Genomic DNA, 23259 nt, shown 5'->3' on the forward strand with positions numbered 1-23259 from the left:
AGTAAAGGTCGTACCTACTTTCACATAGAAATGTTATTAGAAGTTTTTGTATGGAATTATCAGGTAAGCAAAGGGACATTATGAAGCTACCAATACATATTTGTTTTTTTTTTTTTTTTTGTTTAAACGTGTAGTGACCACTCTTGATCGTAATATATACGCAAAGAAGATAAAACCGTTGGAGATTTTGGTTAGGTTTAGAACGAAAGACAAAGCATCACTTTCAATCTTTATCCTTAGGATTGGACCAAATTGTGGTCACTACTATGGAGCCTATTCGGCTGTACGTACCATTCAATTATTAAACTTGTTAAATGTAAATGAAAGCATAGAAATATAAAGTTATTGATTTTGAGTTGTAAGTAACACTTACATTGAAAATTTTCATTCACGTATTGAATGTGTTTGATTTGATACTACTGTATAAACTTCAAGGCTTTTAAGAGAGGACGCACGCATTCATTGTTTGGCAGTGAATGCATCATCACGAAGTAACAATTTTGAAAGTTGTAATATTTTTGGAAATTCAAAATATTTAAAATTCGATGCAGTACTCTTTTACAACTTCAAAACGAATTTTCAACTGGGTGGGGTGATACCAAATATATTTGTAGAAGTTGTAAAAAAAAAGGACAACAAATATGAATATATGATAACTTTTTTTTCTTCTTAAAACCAATATGAATAATAATATAATATGATAACTAAGTTAAAAAAAAAAATAGTACAAATTGTTTGTAGATGTATTGTACCGTTGGAATATCATTTGATGAATGCGACTTTATTTTTTTTCTTTAACAACTTGTATACGTAAAAAAAAAAGTACAATCTTATTAAATACGTCATTCTATGATTTTCTTGTTACCAAATCACAATCCAATTTTTTTTTATGAGAAAATTAATAAAAACGAAACAAGAGAACATCGTAGATGGATCCGTCAATTACACGATTCCCATAATAAAAAAAAACAATTAAATTATAAGCTATAGTATAAATTTAAATCTTGTCGTCATCGATTTGGATTAGTTTACTAACTAAAATAACCCCGTAAAAATTAAAATAATACTAATCACCTGTTTAGTGAGTGAAGACTGAAGATAAAGTTTAAGTGTTTTTAAATTTAAGTAGAAGATGCAGAGAGATCGAGGAAGGAGTAAGAAGGAGAGAGCAAGAGAACCTCATCACACTCACAGATACACACACTCACTGCATTTTCCTCTTTTCTTTTCTCAGAAAAAAATACATTTTTTTTTTTCCGAGAAAATAAACTGAAAGAATCAGATCGGAAAAACAAAACAAAACAAAGGGCTCTCTCTCTCATAAATGTAATGCGATTCAAGCACGAGAAGATACAGAGAGCGAGTGAGAGATAATAAAAGGAGGCTCCTTTGAGCAGAGCGAAGACTGTGTTTTGAAGAGAGAGATTTTGCGGCGTAGTATTATAATGGGTGGCTCGTCGGAAGATTTGAAAATCGATATCATGCCGCCAGAAGTGGAAGAAGAGAAAGCTAGAGAAAGCAGTTGCTGCAGCAGCTCTGAAACAACCAGACATGAGGAGGAAGAACAAAGAAGCCCTAGTTGTACTACGGAGGATTTCACGGCTTCTCCTGTCTCTTCTCGTTGGTCTGTTAAGAATATCGACGACGGAGAGAAGAAGATTGGTTCGGATTGTGTCAAACATTCGAGGGTTTCAGGTTCGTCAATGCACCCACCAAGTGTTTGCTTTTATTCCTCACTGTCGATTTCGTTGTTTAAAGTTCGTAGCTTTTGGATGTTTTGTGTGAATTTAAAAAGGTCACTGAAAATTTCGTTGTTTAAATTAAAGTCGTAGCTTTTTAATTAATCGAGCTTAAAGTTCGTAGCTTTGGATGTTTTGTGTGAATTTAAAAGTTGTTTATGTTCTTCTGGTTTGACTTTGTAGAGATTGAGATGATGAAAGAAAGATTTTCCAAGCTGCTACTCGGGGAAGATATGTCAGGTTCTGGGAATGGTGTCTGCACAGCGTTAGCTATTTCAAACGCAATTACTAATCTTTGTGGTATGTGGAAATGGATTCACTTTTCAAATGATTTGTTGGATTCAACTCTTCTTTGAACAGATCTTGATTGGCTTTGTTTGACTTTGTGTTTTGCTTGAATTGTTTAAAACAAATAAAAGCTACTTTGTTCGGACAACTATGGAGGTTAGAACCACTACCTACAGAGAAGAAAGAGATGTGGAGAAGAGAAATGGAATGGCTTCTTTGTGTGAGTGATCACATTGTAGAGATGACCCCAACTTGGCAAACATTTCCTGATGGAACCAAACTTGAGGTACAGACTATACATAGCCCTTTGGATGCGTTAGGTTGCTTTTTGTTGTTGTTGTTTCGAGTTCTCTATTTGTGGATAAGAAGAAACACTAAATTTTCTTCGGATTATTGACTCAGTCTTTTTCTGGTCCCTTTGTTGCAGATAATGACTTGCAAACCAAGATCAGATCTTTATGTTAATCTTCCAGCTCTCAGGAAACTAGATAACATGCTACTCGTAAGACCCCGTGACCTCTTTCGCCTTACCAAGTCTCTCTTTTAGGTATTTTATCTAAGCAGCAAAGGTCTCATTTTTCTTCATCTTCCATCTTTGCAGGAGATATTAGATAGTTTTGAGGAGACAGAGTTTTGGTATGTTGACCAAGGAATCATGGCACACGAATCAGCAGCAACGGACGGATCATCTTCTTTTCGAAAATCTTTTCAGAGACAAGAAGACAAATGGTGGCTTCCCGTTCCACGGCTTTCACCAGGAGGTTTACAAGAAAACTCAAGAAAACAGCTGCAGCATAAACGCGACTGCACTAATCAGATACTAAAAGCTGCTATGGCCATCAACAGTATCACACTCGCTGACATGGAAATCCCTGACTCATACCTTGAATCTCTTCCACGGGTAAGAAAAAAAGGAACTATGCATATATCCCGCTAACATACTCAGTTATGAAACCTAAAGTTGCATTTTTCTTTGTATGTTTCAGAAAGGAAGATCCTGCCTCGGTGATTTAATCTACAGATACATTTCGTCGGATCAATTTTCACCTGAATGTCTTCTTGATTGCCTTGACTTATCCTCTGAACATCAAGCCATAGAGATAGCTAACCGAGTCGAGTCATCAATCTATCTATGGCACAAAAGAACTAATTCCAAACCAGCTACTAATTCTAGAACTTCGTGGGGAATGGTGAAAGAACTAATGGTTGATGCAGAGAAGCTAGAGTTAATGGCGGATCGAGCTGAAAGTTTATTGATTTCTTTGAAACAACGGTTCCCAGGTCTTCCTCAAACTGCTCTAGACATGAGCAAAATCCAATACAACAAGGTTTCTTCTCTCTACAACACGGAAATCAAATCCCATATCACTCTGTTTACTTTTTAATGCTCACTAAACGATCTTCCTTTTTCTCTGTTTTAGGACATCGGGAAATCAATTCTGGAAAGCTACTCGAGAGTTCTAGAGAGTTTAGCGTTCAACATTGTGGCACGTATCGACGATCTGCTTTTTGTTGATGATCTTACAAGAAATTCATCTGAACAGATTCCGACAACATTAGGCAACGACGCTAATGACGCCCTCAAGACCATTGCATTACCTGTTTCGAACTACACAACTCCGAGCTATTCACCTTCAAAACAGGATCTCCGATCATCAATGACAGTTCCACCATCTCCTTCACGGTTCAAGATTCCTCACAGTAGCAGTGTTAAAAGGGTTTTGACAGCTTACGTAACGAAGAACGAACCTAGTAGATTAAAGGATCTTCCAGTAGAAAGATTGAGTCATTCCCATTCTTCGTCCGGTGAGAGATTGTCTCTAGAGAAGTGCATGAAGGAGTCATTGAATGTGTCGAACCTTGATCCTGGGATTTGAATTACTACTGCTCCTTGGAAAAGTCTCTGTTTTTTGGATCCCTTTTCCTACATCTTTTATAATGTTTATTTTCTTCTTGTGTGTAGTTTAGATTTGTATTATAATAATTGGAAAGATGGGCTTTGACTTTGAGATTACACAAAGGAACCAAGTTCGAAGATTATTAACTCAACCCAAATATGAACGCTATAAATGTAAAAACTAAAGGATCAAGAAGAACTACGACAAATGTAAAAGGAATCTCTCCTTGGAATCTATGAAGGACACATCTTATGACAAAAGGCAGAAGAATCTCAACATTGTTCTGCTCAAAAGTAGATTCCCATCTCAACATGATAAGGAACCTTTCATAACAATCCAGACCGAGATAACCAAACATTCATATAGTAGTATAAGTGTAAAACCAAACTAATACAACTGTTTCCTTCGATTAAAAGAGAACCAAAAAGAGTTTATTTTATTTATATGCGTGGAAACTGGAGAGATCTATAGAGTTTTTGTACAAAACTATCAACGGTTTTATCTATATAACAAAGGGAAAATCAAATCTGAACCGGTCGGGTCAGTCACTAAACCACGACAAGGGCCAAAAAAAAAACTCCCCTGTTTTTGCAACTAGCTAGCTCTAGCTTCAAACTTCTTCCATACTTTTGTAATAATAAAAGATGAGAAGTTACTACAAACGACGGATCAACAGCTACTCTATCTTCTTATTTTTTGTTCCTATGTACCTGCAAAATCCAAAAACCGAACCAAACAAACAACAACAAAAAAATCAGATTTTCATGTCCTAGAAGTTAGAACCTAAGCATAATCGTTCCAATGGATGTTTTGTGTTCAGTATACCTTGCTTTTGTAGTTATAACAGTTGCTTACGTAGTAAGATCTCTAGTTAATAATACAGAGATCCTGGAAACAAAAAAAAACTCAGGAATGGTTAGAGAAACGAAACAAGATTTCTCCAAAACAGAACAACATGATGGAAAGATGAGAACCGATATACCTTGCCACCAATTTCCTCTTGATGCACTCCCGGAATCATCTTCGCCTCCATCTTTCTTGTTCTTCAAAAGGAAAGAAACATAAGTTATAAACACACATCAAAAGCTCCACAAGACTTAACTCTATAAAACAGCTACAGTGGATCAAGAAAGTTTCTAGCTTTTCCTCAGAGTAAATCGTCATTAGAGTCTTTACTTTTAGAGACAATATAGGCAATGAAGTTAAGATTTATACCGTGGAGTTGATGGTGGAATTAGTCTGAGAGTGGAAATAAACATCAGGGCCACCGTAATAGATGGAAGAACTCAGATGACAAGGTTGTACTCTCTGATCCTGCTGATAAGCTAAACCAAGATTCTCCTGATGTTCCCTGTTTCTATCAACATCACCTGCAAATAAAAAATTCAAATATCAACAAGAGAATTGCAAAAACAAAAAGACTTGTCAAAGATGATGATCTTGTCTGAAAATAATTATTACCAGACTTAGAGGTTTTGTCGTTCCAGCCACCAGTCACAGTCTCTTGTCGCCCAGATTCTCTACCCAGAACCTGAAACAAGAACAAAAAAAAAAAAAAAACAATAAATTTTCTAAAACAGAGAAGAACAGTATCAAATGCTTCACAATGGAGAGAGAAACTTGTGATCCAAGCCACACAAATCACATAAAAATCTTCTTTTTCCTTTCTCTTGAGTGTTCTTATTCTTAATATGGGGTAGGTTGTGGGGTCTTCCATATTTTGAAAACTCTCTCTTTTTTAAAAAAAAATCCACTATTTGCAACAAACAAAAACAGAACCAAAAATTGTGAATACGAAATTGAGAATAAAAATAAATCAATCAATCAATTCGGCTATACGATCAAATCAGATAAATCAATCGTATCGATTTTAGAAAACCCTAATTCCTAAATTCCCAACGAAACTTTTAATCGAAATCGAAATAGAAACAGAGGTTTACCTAATGAAATTCAAACACAGACAAAATTGAATCCCAGATAAATCAAAAAAAAAAATCGAAACTTTGAGGAGGAATGAGGATAATTTATACCGTAGAAGGAGGAGCAAAGATGGATCCGAAAACCCCAGAAGAAGGAGAAGGAGAAGAAGGGTTATCTCTAGAACCAAAAAGCTCAGAGGTTAACGAAGAAGAAGAAGAAGAGGAGGAAGGTAAAGCCTTCTTCTTTCTTCCTTCCATTGATATATTGATTTCGTCTCTCTCTCTCTCTTTTTTAGCCTAAACCCAGAAATCTCTAATACTATACGTATTGTATATATTACGTATACTTGTATAAATATGTATATTATATAGAGACAGCGTAATATATGTATTGGTTTATACGATGATGAAGAAAAGAATATATGAAATTTGGGAGAGAGGAAGAAAGGGGAAGTAAAACTTTGGTTCAGTCGAGACAATTTATAGAACAGCTAAAGTGACTCAACTCAACTAACAACAACAAAACCTGGTTTGGTTAATTTTACCGTATTAAATTAAAAACCATATATGTAATATTTTTTCTCTTATAGAGAAAACAAATTAATAGAAAGGTTAAACGACTGTTTTTATTAAACACATATCTTTGTTTATGATGTCACTGGTGACGTAATTATTATTTTGTGCAATGGTAAAAGTGAATATAGATGTATTTTTTTTTTTTTTTTTTTTATCTTTTGCTACTTTACATAGTTTTTATCGATGTGTGTCATCGAGTGAAATTAGAATTTTATAACTTATTTGTTTTATCGTTGCTGTGTGTGAGTAGAATAACTTGATCATTCTATAATACTGTACTAATTTGGTTGGTATACTCTTACTTTAAACAACTGATAAGTAAGTTTGGGGATGCCTGCTTTTATACTAGGTTGACCCAACATCAATTAGACAACTGATAAATTTTATGTAAAAGATTTGCGTAACAACAACATCAATGTACAGATGTCTCGGCTGGTACGAGGACTTGCTTGACGGGAAAATATCTATTCTTTTTTTATAAAGGAAAAAAACGTCGGTAGTTGGAATATGATTTCATGTCAATGTCATACTACTAGTATGATAAGTTATTGTATCAAATTACCGTTATCTGGTTTACTCAACATACAACTCCCCCACTCGAGGTGTCTGTTAAGGCGATCGACACGTGGTAATCAAATTAGGGAGTAGGACCAAACTTTATCTTAGGTCGCCAGTTACCAAATAGCCACGTACGAGAGTCACACACATCCAAACAAAAAAAATAAATCCAAAATGGATAATTAACGAACCCCCTTGAAAGGAAGGATGAGTCAAAGTTCGTTGGGTTTTTATATCTCATCTTTGACTCTTCCACTTCTCTCATTCGCTCTTTGTGGATTTCACGTGACAGTTTAAACAAAAAAAAAAACAAGACCTTATCTCTTCTCTATTGTCGGCTGCAACATTGAACTTGGCCTCTCTCTCGTGATCTCTACTCTCTTCTCAATGAATGAGACGTTTCATTAAATGCCCTTAACACTTTTTTCTTTCTTTCTTTCTTTCTTTCCCCAACTTCATTTGGTTTTCTAGTAGTAGTATTAAGGTTTCGAGATGTATATAGTTTTGAAAACCATGGCCACTTCTATTCTGCCTTACATTTACATCAAATTCAGGTTCGAGATTATGGTGGTTGATTCTCATGCGAGGGAGATACTAGACGACGACTGGCAAAAGGATAAGATAGAAAAAAAAAAAAAAAGTAAACATTCAATTGCGTCTTGGCTTTTGTGACTACTATTGTTTAGTCTTGAGGAATTTTAGGATTAGGTAACAGGTTAATACTATAAATAGATTGAAAGTTTAACTAATTATAAGCTCCATCAAACATATAAGCATAAAACTGCAATACGGAACTAATAATAAGCTAATACTTATGTGTGTAATAAATTAACTATGAATATTTTGATTAGCCGAAAATTACATTTTAATTAGCCGAAAATTACATTTTAATTAAACAGAAAATTATATAATACATAGAAAGAGAGTGAAAGACTATAGATAAGTTTTAGTAGTAATTTTTCATACGTAAATATAGTGTTTTGAATAACAATCTATAAATACTTTTTTATAAAAGAAAGAAAAGAAAAAGTTATTTTAGTATAATGTGAACAAGTTTGTTAGTTGGTTTGGGAACTTGGTATCAAGCGGAAGATACGTCAGGGAAACTGCTAACTACGACACATTTCCATATTCTCTTCTCGAGATTCTAATAAGAGAAAGGATCTTTTTTCATTCGTAATGTTTGCTCCATATATACATAAATAAATTGTTTTATTAATGTATTTTTTTATATAAAGGCCAATGAAAAATTCTCGTGATGGACTAGTAAATTTTGCTAGCCAATAGGCCCAATACGAAAATCAACTAGGCCAATTATGAGCCCAATCACTTATATTAAGTTTTTCGTTTGGATATAGAGAGCAACGTATAGTTGGGCTCCTTGTTTGAGACCCAATGGCCCAAAATAAAATTGGGGTTTTGTTAATCGTAAGTTTCGAAAAACTAAACAAAAAGAAATAAAAATTTGCACCAGCCGGGAATCGAACCCGGGTCTGTACCGTGGCAGGGTACTATTATTCCACTAAACCACTGGTGCTTTTGTCCATTCTATAGGCTTATTAATATACTATCATTACTTTTACATAATTGAAGATCTTCTTTTGTCCATTCTATAGGCTGTACCAAATCTAATCTGTCATCAAAAGTATTACATATGAGATTAGGTTAAAATGAGAATAAACAGAAGAAGAATAAAAAGAAGGAGAGAGAGGGAGAGAGAGTATGGGGGGAAGATAGCGTAAATACAAGACAGAAACAGCGCCCAGGAGTCACGCAACCTAACAGGTGACGTCATCACAGTGCTTCTCTCTGTACTGTACTACTACCCCTCTCATATGGACCCAATATATATTTATTTATTAAAATGGTTCATATATTATATTATCCCAAATATTATTTTATTTATCCAAAAATATTTTGTGACATGACCAATATTTATGTTACTTCTCTTCGTTTTATAGTCTTTAATTATAAGAAACAAAAAAAAAAATTATGAGGCCAACAAATACACTTTTAAAACATATTGTTACAAATAAAAACATACTGTAATTAACAACACCAAAAAAGTATATTTACTTCTCGTCAAAGATTAGACAGAAACCAAACCATCATGCTTTTTTTTTTTTTTTGGTATAGATAGTTATAGTTAATCATGTAGCTAATTTGTTATCTTATTCAGTTAATTCCTTGTAACAAGAACAAATGTTTTTTCTTTCTTTCTAGAGTGTAAAAATTCGATAAAAATGAGTTTAGCTTTTCACCTAGATGCTAAGTTGGAGATTTGATGGAACATAACATAATATAGTCGTCAACATGTGGTGTGGATTTGTCATTTATGTTATGATATGACCATTTATTATTCTAATTTAATGCGTCTCTCCTTAGGCAGTGAATGGAAGACACAAATTTGCGGTTTTCAGGAAAAAAAAACCAAAACCGCCAATGTACACCCAATCAGAGCAAAAATAGTTAATATGCGTTTTTTTTTTTTAAAAAAAAAAAAAAAGAAAAGCGGAATTGTCCAGCAGATAATGCCATGGACCGCCTTTCAAAAGTACAATGGGTAATACCCAGCGGTTTTCGGAACCGCAAATCAGATAATGCTTTATTTAATGCTTTATTTAATTCTATATAAATATACTATATAAGCGTATGTAACTATACTCTATCAACAAGCAAAAAAAACATATCTCATATACTCCTTTCCATCTCTCTCGAGATTTCACCCATCACTTTGGTAATGTTTTTTTTTTTAATCACTTCTCATATTTCATCACTTTGGTACTGTTTTTTTTAATCACTTCTCATATTTCATCACTTTGGTAATATTTTATTTTTATTTTTTTTCTGATGGATCTATCTCATTTTCTTTTTTTAAACATATCTCCTATTTTTTTTTTTTTTTCAATCACTTCCCAATTTTATATAGGTTTTGTTTAATATATTTACTTAATAAATTAATGAAAAATACACTTTTAAATGCTGTTAGATTTTAAATTTATAAAAACTGATTTAACATGCAGTTTCCATTTTAATAAAAAGGGTTGTAATATATGTTTTAAGTTGAAAAAGAAAAAAAATAATAATCTAAATATTCAATAAATAATACTATTGTCCATACTACTTAAATATCATAGTGTTATTGAAACACTCATATATCATGGAGTCTCTATGATTCAATATATTGTTATTTAAAAAAAAAAAATTGTAATCCAGTTTACTTAATTTTTTAAAATTATACATATTAGTCTAACAATTGAACATTTTCATTATGTCAAATTTAAAATTATACATATTAGTCTAACAATTGAACATTTTCATTATGTCAAAAAAAAAATTTACTTTTTGATCAACTATAGTATTTAAGGTTTATAAATACAATTATTTTTATTATTAATTCATAACATAAAATAATATACAAACATACTAATTATTAATAAATTTATTTATTATAATATATGTAATCCGCACCGCTTTTCCTTTTTTTACCATTCACACAATTAATACTGAACCGCAAATAGTTTTTTCACCAATCAAATATCATTCTGTACCGCTTATTTTGTATAAACCGCACTTGTCCCGCAAACCGCACGTACCGCAGTTGAACCGTACCGCACTCCAAAACCGCTTTCCCCGCACAACCAAAACCGCAGTCACCATTTGGACCCTTAATTCTTCTGATTCACGAGACAACAATATATGTACCGGTTCAATTTAAAAGAAAAAAAAAAGAGAAATAAAAAGAAAGCAACGAATGACTGATGTGATTTATACTTTAAGAAGTGAGTTGGAATTATCTTTCCATGTGCCAAAATATAGTATTGGTACCATGAAATTTGGTTTCTATTTCCATAATTCGCTGTTTTTTTTTCTTTCTTTTTTGCTATTTAAATTCTTGTTTAGGTCCTTGTAAATACAGTTCTTGTCGATGATTTACATAATTTATCATTCTTTTCTTCTAATCGAGTGCAGTGTTTTTTTCCTTATATGCCTGCATTAGTCAATTGTTATTAATTAAGACAGTTACTATTAGCTAGTAGCCTAGTACAGTTTTATAACAGCGCGTGAAAATTATCCGCGTGTGGGTGATATGGTTTCAGAAGGCGTACGGAGTTTTGTGAAGAACGAGAAACGCCGTTACATCAACTGACGGCAAACTCGGTGGATTCTCACTAAGCAAAAGATTTGTGCAGAGCAAATCAAAACATAATAGTCTTTTAATTCTTTTATTTTTTATTTTTTAAACGTAATAACGTTAGCATGACGACGTCACCTGAGAATCCCAATGGTCTTTTATCAGAACTTGAGTACTTTGCAGTTGTTTGTAAGTCTTAATTAAATTTTGTCCTGTGGCCTAGCTAGCTACACGAAGCATAGGTTTACACTGCAAAAAGCTCATGGCTGTACCATCTAAACAAAACAAATGTTCCAATTAAAAATCGTTGTGTTACGAGGATATAAATCATAACTGTGTAATGGATGAAAATCATGCTTCTGCTAAATTATGACGAACCAACAACTATTGAGTTGTAGTACAATACATTTACCTCTAATGTTGCTATCGCTACCCGGTGCTTTTGTTTAAGTAAACGCTGTTGAACTGGTGCATTAGTTCATACTATTGGCTAGGTACAATAGTATTATTAAAATAACTTATCAGATCAACGAAATTGAAATCTGATTTTGTTTATTCTACTTTGGTCATACAATGTAATGTATATTTTTCTATATTATTCAATTAGGAAGTTAGCTCCAATGAATCTTAACCCTTAAAGCATGTGCCGATTATAGCTGTTTTCTTATTGATAGTGTTTGAATTTTTTTTTTTTTTTTTTTTTTTTGTTAACTTGTTTTGATTTTTTTACTCGTGATGAGGTACTTTTGTGTGATCGTGTATTACGTATATTATATAGCATGTTTTCATCCAAAAGATGACCTAAAGTTAAATTCAACAGTTCTTGTGGTTGGGATGTTATTTAATTATGACCTACCAAGCAATTAATACTTTTCGAATTATTATGTTCAACTTTTTTTCTACTTTCATATAAAATAGGTAAAATGTTACTACAAAATAGCAAACGACCAAATAAAAAGAGTTTTGCAAGTTGAGAGGTGTGTTGCTCAGACTCTTCCTTGTGTGCAAAATTAGAAAATGGATGATATGCAAACTTTTGGCACGATTCTTGGACGCAAAATAGGTTCGCTATGTTTTAATAAGGATCCTTTTAATAACCGGTAACAGTGGTCCGCGAATATCATGACTAGCCAATAAGCCATCAACAAAAAATACACAGTTTGGAATAAAATGCCAACTCGAGACGGCCGGTTTGAAGAGTTGGGAGCATCCATGCTTATGCATATCTTTTGTGTGATCGAGCAATCATATTTTCTTTGAACCCCCACATTAAGTACACATGGACTGGTCTTTTACTTTCGACATCATCGCAATCCCCAACTCCGACTCAGTTTACATTTTTTTTTAAGGATCAAATCGGTGTTTTCAAAACATCACACTGATGACTGATACACAAAAATAATACGTCTACGAACCACCCCATCACTGCAAGATCCCGATCAACCGAGACAATCTTACTAATTGGATCTGGCTTTTTCAATCTAAAGTAGTTTAGTCACCAAATCCTCCTCCAATCCTCGTGGTTTACAATCATCACATTATTTAGTAACTAGTCCTCATCACAAAACATTCCTTTTGTAAAGTTTGTTTTGTAATGCAATATATTAATTGACCTAAAAATACTAGAAAATCGAATAATACCAATAATTATAAATTACTCTAGTAGTTTGTTAAAAAAACAAAACAATAATTATAAATTACAAAAAGAAAGTCCAAAATTGTTGATACTTTTATTTTATTTTTAAACAAAGAAAAAAAAAATATTGCTTAAAAAGCTTCATGTGTGGTTACCCGTGATGCAATGTAAAAAAAAAAAGAAGAGAAGAGAAACTAATAATTACGTGCACTTTAATTTACTGTAATACTTTATTGGAGTGCCTTGGTTCTTTTTCAATTTTTTGTGGTCCATCTTAGCCAAAAGAGGAAATACTTTTATATATTAAAAATTGTAACACGAAACAAGTATTGCTTAGTGTTCGAAACACATTTTCAAATGATTTACGTCGCATTATTTCCCATGCAAACGAAATATCCTCTAATGATTATTTGAAACACGATTATTACAGTACAGTCGAATTTACTTTTCCGTTTTAATCATTTTCTGGCATATCTTAGGATATAATTTTTGCAAAGATATTCGCTACAAAATTAGAAAAATGTGCATTAGGTTTTAGGTTTTGAATTCGTACAAGTAACTCTTTTAGACGTACTTTTACACACACACACACAAAACACATTTAGACGTATTTATTAAATATTGTTATCCACAGAACGACAAAATTGGTTATGATAATTGATAATGTAGTCCTACAAAACTCTCACCGTTTCTCTCAACCTTCATGTCTCGCTCTATCTTTCTCTGTTACACAAAGATTTTTAAAAACCCTAGATTTCACAAAAACTTACTAATTACTTTTCAAAATTCTCTCCGGAGATTTTCTCCTATTAAAATTGTGTTTATGCGAAGTTGCGAACCAGAGGAACACAATTTTTACTGATCATAAGATTTTTATTATTTACCGCAAACATATGGTTGATCACAATTTGGTTCTCATTAATCGTATGGGCCATTCCCATACCATCCACGCTTTTATTACACAAAGTTAGACGTTGTACCAGACACATTACTAATTAGTAAATTACTAGTAAGATTGTAGAAAGAAAAAGAAAAGTAAGACTAAATTTTAAGGCGTAAAAAGGTATTTATTCCAGCAAAAGAAAAGAAGAAAAACGACAAAAAGAAGACTTAAAAGTTGTAGAAATGTCAGTAAGTATGTGAAAGACTGAGACACAGAACAGTTTTTGTACAAGAACCAGTTCCAGTGTCACCGGTTACAGCCGGTCACCCTTCTCTCGAATTCCTAAAGCCCTCTCTCCCACCAAACCCGGGACTTTTCACTTTTCATCAGTTTTTATACTAGTATAATAATTTTTAATCATTCATATAAATCTCGAATTTGTTTACATGACGAGGATACAGTAGTATGTCGAGTATCCATCGTCTGAGAACACCCGTTGAAGACTTCATAATAGATGCGGTTAATTACATAATACGTAGGATAATTAAAGTATAAGATGCTTAGACGAAGAAAATGATTCAAGTATCATATTTTTTTTTCAGTTTTACGAAAGTAAAAAATAAAAATCACGATTTCACAGAATCATACAACTAGTAACAATTCCACACAATCATTAAACTTATTCACCATTCTATAGGATTACCTATAGAGAGAGTATTAAATAGCTATAGCTAGAGTAACAAACACCAAAAAGATGAATCTTGACCAAAATTGTAATGCTCATACTAAATTCCTCCGCACTAAAACATTCCAAGTCTTTAAAAAACATTACTAGATATTTTATATTTTTAGGTTTTCATAAAGAAAAATTTTGATAATACATTTTTTTGATCGTGCTTCAAAAAGAAACCAAAAGAGCTTCTCTCTCTCTCTCTCTCTCTTTTAACCTCTCGTTTCGCCATTATCTCTTACACTGTTACTCTCTCTTTCTTCTTCTTCTTCCTTCTTCTGCATCTCGACATCATCATCATCCTTCTCCATGGCTGATGCATACGAGCCTTATCATGTTCTTCAACAAAGCCGTCGAGACAAGCTTCGTATTCATTCTCTTGATTCTCACTTCCACTTTCACCCTCCTCCTCCTTCTTCTTCCAGCGGCGGAGGCGGTGGCGGCGGAGGCGTGTTTCCACTCGCCGATTCCGATTTCCTAGCAGCCGGTGGCTTCCACCCCAACAACAACCACAACAACAACAACATATCCAACCCTAGCTACAGTAATTTCATGGGATTTCTCGGTGGCCCTTCTTCCTCTTCATCCACCGCAGTCGCCGTCGCCGGAGATCATTCTTTTAACGCCGGTCTTTCTTCCGGAGACGTTCTTGTCTTCAAACCCGAGCCTTTGTCTCTATCTTTGTCGTCTCACCCTAGACTTGCTTACGATCTACTCGTTCCCGGCGTTGTTAACTCTGGATTCTGTAGATCTGCCGCTGAAGCCAACGCCGCAGCAGTCACCGTCGCGTCCAGAAGCTCTGGCCCTCTTGGACCTTTCACGGGATACGCATCGATACTTAAAGGATCAAGGTTCTTGAAACCAGCGCAGATGCTTCTTGATGAGTTTTGTAATGTGGGTCGTGGGATTTACACCGACAAAGTCATCGACGACGATGATTCTTCTCTGCTTTTTGATCCGACGGTTGAGAATCTCTGCGGCGTTTCTGATGGCGGCGGAGGAGATAATGGAAAGAAAAAATCAAAACTCATCTCCATGCTCGACGAGGTATCATAATAATAATAATAATATGATCAAATCTTAGTTTTTGAAAAGTATTTAAATCTGTAAATTTTGTTAATTATTGTCTATACTACGTATGTGTATTATTGTGTTAAATGTTCACAGTTTTTGGTCGGTGTCCTTTGAAATTGGAGACAAAATGTGATAAATGATATGTCTATTAAAAAGATCTTCCTTGGAAAATGAAACTCCTTCAAAGCCATTTTTAAATTATACATCGTTTTTAATATACTAATATTTATTCATTATAATACGACATGTTATTTTAGTTAATGTTCCCTACGTTTTGCATGAATAGAAGATGTTATAGCGTCCATATTAATATACAAGCTTTGCCCTCTTCTTGATTATTGTTATTTTTAATTTTAAGGTTATACTAAAGTAATAATAATATTATCTTGAGGAAGTAACTTTAGTTAGAGCTTCCTTGATCTAAATTTGTGAATTGGATTCTTCAAATCTTAGGGGTATAAACATTAAGTGATAAAAAAGAGAACTCCTTCTTTATGAAGGAATATATGCACAAAATATATATATGATCTTAAAGCTAAGGACTTAAAGATTTTAATTAGTTTATTCCGAGGTGTATATATAACATACTTTTTGAGTGAGGGAAATAATGTATAGCCATTCAAATTTATAATCACCAAATTTATTATTTTAAGTGGGAATCTAAAAACATTTCCATGTGACGTTTTGAAGGTTTACAAGAGGTATAAGCAATACTATGAGCAGCTACAAGCTGTGATGGGATCATTCGAATGCGTTGCAGGTCTTGGTCACGCTGCTCCGTACGCAACCTTAGCCTTAAAAGCATTGTCTAAGCATTTCAAGTGTTTGAAGAATGCTATAACGGACCAGCTTCAGTTCAGCCACAATAACAAGATACAACAACAATGTGGTCATCCCATGAATTCCGAGAATAAGACTGATTCTTTGAGATTTGGAGGAAGTGATAGTTCTAGAGGCTTTTGTTCTGCTGGTCAGAGACATGGATTTCCTGATCATCATGCTCCTGTTTGGAGACCGCACCGTGGCCTACCCGAACGTGCCGTAACTGTTCTAAGGGCTTGGCTCTTCGATCATTTCTTGCATCCGTAAGTAACCCTTCTCGCTATATATACGGTTTTGAAAGTTGTTAGATTCGAGTTTGAACTTAGTTCCAACGACTGAATTCATTGAATGCGCACTTTTAACTTCATGTATTCATGAACCAAAGTGTATATATACGCTTGTGAACAACATCTATAGATGCACATGTATGTGTGTGTCAGTGTGAATATATATATGTGTGTATAGAAGTGTATTTTTTCTGGAAGTATGTTTTAGATGGGACATATCGACTGCTTGTTTGTTTCTCAAACTTGGATATGTCGTTTTGCTAGTGCAATTATGTGGTGTGATATATATGTTGATGTAAGTATATACGATGATATATGTATATATTAAATTGTAGTTGTCTGCGTCTTTTGTTGCAGTTATCCAACTGATACAGACAAACTCATGCTGGCTAAGCAGACAGGTCTCTCCAGAAATCAGGTTTCACTTCTGATACCTTCAGTCTTTTTTTTCGTTTCTTGTTTATAATTTAAGAAATTCCTTGCTATATAATAGACTAATAGTACATTAGGTTTGACTACCATATTTTTTTCCAAACAGATCTTAAAACTTTAACACAATTATATATATTCCAAAACGACATTTTAATAAAACAGTAAAGTATTAATCTTCAAATAGGTCACAATCATACATGTCTAGTGTATTACTGTATCTTAGGCATCAATATGAGGGTTGCAGCTTATTCAATTAATATCGGAAACTAAATCTTTAGGGTTTTTTTTTTTTTTTCAATTTTTGTTTTCTTTCAGCGAACGAACTCCTTTTGGTATTATTGATAATCATTAATTAGGGATTTTGTGATTCAGAAGTAACGCTTGTGGTGGGTTATTAATTTTACTATGGTAAAAATATTATTTCAGGTGTCGAACTGGTTCATAAACGCACGAGTTAGGGTTTGGAAACCGATGGTGGAAGAGATTCACATGCTGGAGACTCGACAATCTCAGAGATCTTCTTCTTCTTCTTGGAGAGACGAACGTAGCAGCAACACCGTCTTCCCTGACAACAGCAACAACAACCCTTCTTCCTCAGCAGCACACCAAAGAGCTAACAACTCATCTCCAGCTAGACGGGCTCGAAACGACGACGTTCACGGCACCACCAACAACAACAATAACAACAGCTATGTAAACACTGGGAGCGGTGGGGGATTCTCGTACGGAATTGGGTCGTCGAATGTCCCGGTGATGAGTAACAGCACAAACGGAGGAGTGTCGTTGACGTTAGGGCTTCATCATCAGATTGGTTTGCCGGAGCCGTTTCCGATGACAACTGCTCAGAGGTTCGGGCTTGATGGTGGTAGTGGAGACGGTGGTGGCGGTGGTGGGTATGAAGGACAAAATCGTCAGTTTGGGAGAGATTTTATTGGTGGTAGTAATCATCAGTTTCTACATGATTTTGTAGGATGAGATCAACTTGTGTGGGAAAGAAAAAAAATATGTTTGACGTTTGGGTATGTATGAGATATGGGGGAATTGTAATGCATATGATGTGTATATTAGAATGTTTTCAATTTTTTTGTTTGTTTCCTTTAACAAATGGAATCTTTATGAGGCATGAAATTGAACTGTATCAAGAGAAAAAAAAACCTAGTTGAACCAAAACATGAGGCGTTCAGGTGTTGAGTGACGGCTACGTCAGGCGTTCTACTGTTTGTAACCACCGTAGTTAAAGTTTTGTTGGTGAAAATGCAATTCTAATTTGTGACTCTCAAACCATGGATTTGTTGGTCATAAATTGTTGTTTGTTGTGTAGTTTATGCAATCCCAAAGTAACCATTTTTTCATTTTAAGAAAATACAAAACAAGAGTCCAACAAGATTGGAAACAATTTATAACAAAGGCTCTTTATCATCTTAACTCTTAAGTTACCAATATTTTTATATAAACTAAACAAATTAATTATTCAAATTTTTATTGTTAAATTTGTTTTTCTTCATCAAGTCAACAGTGACGATGCGCTAGTCAATATCTTTGGTATGAGATATTTCAAACAAGATTATCAAAATGATTCTCTTCTGACCATGTGATAATATCATGTTTTAGAGCCGGATCAGCTAAACTAAATTTTTGGAACGATCGATCGGTTATACCACTTTGGGCCGGATCGGCTAAAGTTTTCATAAATTTTGATTGGCACTAAATTTCGTTACTAGTGAATATTTTTTAGCCGATTAGCATATGTTTTAAAACCCTAAAACAGTCAGGGTTGAATATTTTTCAGATTAATTGATCTATTTATTGATTAAAAATATACATTGAACCGGCTTTAAACACAAGATCAAATTAGTTTGGTTTAAGGCTCAATTTGGGATGTGGTTGTGGATCCCTTGTATGGTACAATGGTAATTAGGTTGGCTTTTGAAGAGCCCATGAGAGCAAAACGATGAAAAATAATGTGCTTTTGTTGCTTCAAATAACTTTGCATTTGCTTTTGGAAAGAAAAGAAATATATATACAACCTTTTCCTTTTGTAAATTTTCTGTTGTCTTTTCTTTCACAAGTTATTCGGTTTTCTCAGCTTTTTACTACACTTTTTATTTATTCATGACTTATATGTTGTATAAAATAAAATTTGATATGATGTTCTATTTTTTTGTTTAAGCTAATTATATATGATTTAGTTATCACCGAGGTCTACCATAATTTGGGCATTGTATTTTGAATCATTCTGAAAAACATACGATTCATAAAGTTTTAAGTAAAGATTGTTTTAAATGATGGAAATTTATATTGTTTATCTGAAACTGGAACACCTAACTAACCATATAATGTATTCATTATAACTAAACTGGAACAACATTGGAGGAGGATTACTTAAAATCATTGTAATCGACTGAAGTAAATGTTCTGGATCTCTACTTAGAATTTAATACTAATACCTTATTAGCTCATATATTTTCAATTATATGAAATTTAAACAATAGAGAAGAGAATCGGTTCGGTTCGAGAGAAGAAAATTAAAAGCAGTCAAATAAAATTTTAAAGACCATTATACTTAAAAAGCAAAAAGCAAAATAAAATAAATTGAAGGTGCCCATCATTGGCTCGTAAAGAACAAAGAATCAATTTCTCATGTGATTTGATCTTTCACAATCCGTCTCCTTTATGTATGCGGAAAAACACTCTCCACACGTTTCATGTAGTAGAAACTTTAATTAAATTTTCCAAACACACCAGATAAAAGTTGATTTTTTTTTTGTTCTGTGTCTCCTGCCAAGGACCCGATATGTGTTCATCTAAAAGGTTTGAATGAAAGATTATGAACATTTTCACAATGTATATAACCATCCGAATCATTTTGGTTATAAGAAAACAAGACGTTTTGTACATATATCGGCAAGCTTAGACACTAGACACGTCAACCGTACATGTTATACTATATGTATATTTATACTGATCAAATCGCATCTATCAATATGCTGAACTATATATAAATGAGAGAATAAATAAGAAACCATGGAAAACTAAAGATATGTGTGAGTATTTGTTCCAGAAGCATTAAACGTTTGGAATAAGTATTATTCTTTTGCACCATTTACTATTTATAAGCTTCACCAGCTCTATATATTCTCACCATTAACAACAACTCAAACAACAACCACAACATATTGAAGAAGAAGAAGAAGATGGAGGTACTTGGTGATGAACGGGTAATCTGCATCCTGAGGTTTAAAACTTTATAAGCTTTGATATGCGAATGCAAAGTTTCTAATCCTCGGGATACGGATTACCTCTTCCTTACTCGAAGTAGAACACAACACCCAACTCAAAAAAAACACTCTTAGCTTTAAATTTTGGAGAAAGAGGAAGCATCAAATTATCACCTTTGAAATTGGTTAGTTCAAAGGTAATTCTCACTCTCTGTACTTAAAAAAAAAAAAAAACTTGTTATGTCAAACATTCATCATGTAGGTTTAACCATTTCTCTTCATGTCTTAAGACGATATAGGTTTATTTTTTGAGTAGAAAGTAATAAAGAAAAAGGATGTATGCAGATAATATATGAATTTTGGTAATGTCGAAGCTCTCGATCACCTAATAGCTAATGTAAAACTGTGAAAATGTTTTGAAAGAGCTTTTTGAGATAAGAATAGAAAGTTTCGTTAACAGAAGATACAAAAATTTAAATTTGTTGACCAAACAAAAAAAAGTCTTACAAAAAGAAATTGAAAGGTTTTGGTGCGTCGTTCTTAAGAGAGCTACGCCTACACGACGATCAAATTGGCATGAGGGATGCAAAATCATCAAATGATATACACAATGTTATTCACCTATTGGCAAATCACATATATATCAACCGATTGACGGATACATATATGAATCAAATATGCATGGAGACGTATATATATGTTTAAACTGTAGATGTCCATATATAAGCAGATGAATTGGATATGTATGCGTAGGAGAAGCTGCGTGATCAGTATTGCGTACATTTTCATACAAATGCGTTTATTATCTTTCCCATTCATGATCCGCAGGTGATGTACACTACTAATTTAAGGGAGAAGAATATATTCATCAATCATTAATTTGGTCTAGTCACTCGAAGTGGGATATGATTTGATACATTAGTCTAAGGGACATGATTTTATGCTACAAATATTATTTTGTGTCCCCTACCTATCTATATATTATTCCTCACTCTAAATCTTTATTTTTTTTTATTTAAAACCTTTAGTTTATCCAATCATTAACCGTAGGTAGATCAAACATTAAACCTAAACCGATGGATCATACGATCTCTCTTACATTATACTATTAACTACTGTATCGTGAAAGTTTCAAACCTTCGATTGAGTAAACCGGAGTACAATTAAAAATTTGGTCTTGGACGGTTTGGGTTAAAGAAAACCAGAGTAAAGGGTACAAACGTCATTTAACAAAAGAGACGCGTGACGTTGTATAACATAAAATCGTCTTTCCTCTTTTCGTTTTCGATATTTTCTTTTGCAACGAAATCGTTAAATCTTCGTCGTCGAGGGGAAAGCATTTGATTTCGATTTTGATCTTAGTAATAATCTGGAGTAGATTCTTGTGGAGAATCCAAGGGAGAGTTGTGTTTTGTTGTGATTGGAGATTTTTTTTTATTTGGGAGGTGATGGATTGGGGAAACGTAACGGTTGAGGATCTCGTCCATGCTCTCCGTGAAGTTGACTGGTCTTCTCCGCCGCGTCCGCCGTCTGAGTTCTTCTCTAGGTTCACCGTTCCTAAATCTTTCTCTAAATGGGATAGTCGCCTCAAGTGCAATCTCTACTAGTACGATCTCCTTCTCTCTCTCTTGCTCGCCGATTGATTCTTTGTTTGTTGTTTGTATCTGAGATGGTGTGATCAATCTCTCTAATCAATAGATGCTTAGACCTTAGTATTGGATCATAGAGTAGCTTAATTTCCAGATTTGAGCTTGATTTTGTTTTGACCTGTGATTGATGATGATGATGATGGTGATGATGATGATCTTACTTTTTGCAGCTACCGTACAAACTATTTCATCATGATCCTCGTTATACTTGGTATGTTACTCTGAGGAAGCATCATTATCATGTGTTGTTTGTTTGTGTTCATCAATGATGTCTTCATCATCAACTTACGAATTGTCATAACTTGTCAGGATTGGGATTTCTCACAAGGCCTCTCGCCATCTTCTCTGCGCTTTTGACAGCACTAAGTGTTGCATTCCTAAATGACAGCTTTGCAGGTTCTTTTAGTGAGAAGGCTACTCGAACCACCAGAAATTTCTCTCCACAGTTAGCTGCTAAAATGAGACCTCCTTTGAAGTAATGTTTTATCGTTTTCCCTCTCTCCTTATTACGTTTCATTCTCTTTTTTTGTTGCTTGCTTATCATCTTTATGTTCCCTGTGTGTTTAATAGGCCTGTGACTCGTGGACGTCCATCTGCAAAGAGAGCTATCCATGTATGTGGTCAACCCCGTTGGGTCTTTGTCTTGACTTGCTCACTTGGTATGTGTGGCTTTGTATGTTTTCTTTTGATGAGAAACTTTATCAGATATATAACCTGAAACCGTTAAAAACATGATTTATTTTTGTTCTCTGTTTCACAGTGAGTTTAGCCCTTTGGTATATTTCCTGTGGTTTGTTCACACTCTCGTTGGCCCTACTCATTGGACTTCTTGGTATGCAATCTACACAAATTTTTATAAGTCATGACTTAGCTTCATAAATCCATATGCTTTTATAAACCCAACCTTTTTTGGTAATCTGTGTTACACAGCTACAGTTCTTCATGCAAGCTTGAGAACACCGAACTTGAAAGCACGTCTTAACACATTTAGGGAGGAGTTCCGAGCAGTATGGCGCAACTACAGCGAGATTTAGAGTAATGTAAGTTTAAAAGTCTTCTTCTTTGTGCTTGATTGGATGGTTATTTATTTGTAATGGTGACATTCTTTGGCAGCTCGTACATCCAATGACCATGTTCCGCTGAGGTCCCAACGCGGTAAAGACCAAACTTACAGCATTTCTGCGAAAAAAGAGTGGTCTTTTGTTATTGATGTTCTCTGGGTGTTCAATCTGAATTTGTTTCTCAATGACTGGGAGATCATCTGTTTTCTTTGATTTTGGGGTTTTGCTTTTTTGGTAGCAAAGTCCTGTTTTTTTGTTGAAGATTTGTAAAGCCAGCTTTGTTGCTGTTCTTCTTTCTCAAACAAAACCTTTTGTGTACAAATACTAGAATCGTTTAAAGCTTTGCATTTTCCA

The 23259-nt window shown here is 33.9% G+C and overlaps 4 protein-coding genes and 1 non-coding gene across 5 annotated transcripts; 3 read left to right on the top strand and 2 right to left on the bottom strand.

The window, feature by feature from the left end:
- The first annotated feature begins 866 nt into the window (after window positions 1-866).
- LOC104768366 (rop guanine nucleotide exchange factor 7) lies at window positions 867-4041 on the top strand. The gene is made up of 7 exons (XM_010492313.3): window positions 867-1695; window positions 1923-2039; window positions 2159-2313; window positions 2455-2529; window positions 2629-2928; window positions 3014-3355; window positions 3449-4041. The coding sequence occupies exons 1-7, from the start codon at window positions 1446-1448 to the stop codon at window positions 3902-3904; spliced, it is 1695 nt and encodes a 564-aa protein (XP_010490615.1). The 5' UTR covers window positions 867-1445; the 3' UTR covers window positions 3905-4041.
- Window positions 4042-4334: 293 nt separating this feature from the next.
- On the bottom strand, window positions 4335-6725 carry LOC104768367 (uncharacterized). The gene is made up of 6 exons (XM_010492315.2): window positions 5956-6725; window positions 5387-5456; window positions 5141-5295; window positions 4908-4968; window positions 4751-4813; window positions 4335-4635 (listed from the first exon to the last, which is right to left on the bottom strand). Exons 1-5 carry the CDS (start codon window positions 6100-6102, stop codon window positions 4797-4799), a joined length of 450 nt encoding a protein of 149 aa, XP_010490617.2. The 5' UTR covers window positions 6103-6725; the 3' UTR covers window positions 4335-4635; window positions 4751-4796.
- Window positions 6726-8444: 1719 nt separating this feature from the next.
- TRNAG-GCC (transfer RNA glycine (anticodon GCC)) lies at window positions 8445-8515 on the bottom strand. Its single transcript has one exon. It is a non-coding gene; the product is annotated as a tRNA-Gly (tRNA).
- Window positions 8516-14307: 5792 nt separating this feature from the next.
- Window positions 14308-18105, top strand: LOC104768368 (BEL1-like homeodomain protein 9). Its single transcript, XM_010492316.3, has 4 exons — window positions 14308-15409; window positions 16127-16521; window positions 16903-16963; window positions 17404-18105. The coding sequence occupies exons 1-4, from the start codon at window positions 14672-14674 to the stop codon at window positions 17950-17952; spliced, it is 1743 nt and encodes a 580-aa protein (XP_010490618.2). The 5' UTR covers window positions 14308-14671; the 3' UTR covers window positions 17953-18105.
- A 2278-nt stretch (window positions 18106-20383) lies between these two features.
- On the top strand, window positions 20384-23259 carry LOC104768369 (PRA1 family protein A1). The gene is made up of 7 exons (XM_010492317.3): window positions 20384-21801; window positions 22015-22055; window positions 22154-22319; window positions 22415-22503; window positions 22605-22676; window positions 22775-22884; window positions 22958-23259. The coding sequence occupies exons 1-6, from the start codon at window positions 21644-21646 to the stop codon at window positions 22876-22878; spliced, it is 630 nt and encodes a 209-aa protein (XP_010490619.1). The 5' UTR covers window positions 20384-21643; the 3' UTR covers window positions 22879-22884; window positions 22958-23259.

Source organism: Camelina sativa, chromosome 20 (assembly GCF_030686135.1).
Source record: "Camelina sativa cultivar CO46 ecotype springtype chromosome 20, ASM3068613v1".
NCBI lineage: Eukaryota > Viridiplantae > Streptophyta > Magnoliopsida > Brassicales > Brassicaceae > Camelina > Camelina sativa.

Excerpts from the sequence above, each read along its gene's own strand:
- LOC104768366 (XM_010492313.3), top strand. The coding sequence starts at position 1,446 with ATGGGTGGCTCGTCGGAAGATTTGAAAATCGATATCATGCCGCCAGAA. Across the intron at positions 2,530-2,628 it reads AACTAGATAACATGCTACTC|GAGATATTAGATAGTTTTGA; the intron begins GTAAGACCCCGT and ends CCATCTTTGCAG. Across the intron at positions 2,929-3,013 it reads ACCTTGAATCTCTTCCACGG|AAAGGAAGATCCTGCCTCGG; the intron begins GTAAGAAAAAAA and ends TGTATGTTTCAG.
- LOC104768367 (XM_010492315.2), bottom strand. The coding sequence starts at position 6,102 with ATGGAAGGAAGAAAGAAGAAGGCTTTACCTTCCTCCTCTTCTTCTTCT. Across the intron at positions 5,457-5,955 it reads TCTTTGCTCCTCCTTCTACG|GTTCTGGGTAGAGAATCTGG; the intron begins GTATAAATTATC and ends TTCTTGTTTCAG. Across the intron at positions 5,296-5,386 it reads CGACAAAACCTCTAAGTCTG|GTGATGTTGATAGAAACAGG; the intron begins GTAATAATTATT and ends TTTTATTTGCAG.
- LOC104768369 (XM_010492317.3), top strand. The coding sequence starts at position 21,644 with ATGGATTGGGGAAACGTAACGGTTGAGGATCTCGTCCATGCTCTCCGT. Across the intron at positions 22,056-22,153 it reads CATGATCCTCGTTATACTTG|GATTGGGATTTCTCACAAGG; the intron begins GTATGTTACTCT and ends ATAACTTGTCAG. Across the intron at positions 22,504-22,604 it reads TGTCTTGACTTGCTCACTTG|TGAGTTTAGCCCTTTGGTAT; the intron begins GTATGTGTGGCT and ends TCTGTTTCACAG.
- LOC104768368 (XM_010492316.3), top strand. The coding sequence starts at position 14,672 with ATGGCTGATGCATACGAGCCTTATCATGTTCTTCAACAAAGCCGTCGA. Across the intron at positions 16,522-16,902 it reads TTCGATCATTTCTTGCATCC|TTATCCAACTGATACAGACA; the intron begins GTAAGTAACCCT and ends CTTTTGTTGCAG. Across the intron at positions 16,964-17,403 it reads CAGGTCTCTCCAGAAATCAG|GTGTCGAACTGGTTCATAAA; the intron begins GTTTCACTTCTG and ends ATATTATTTCAG.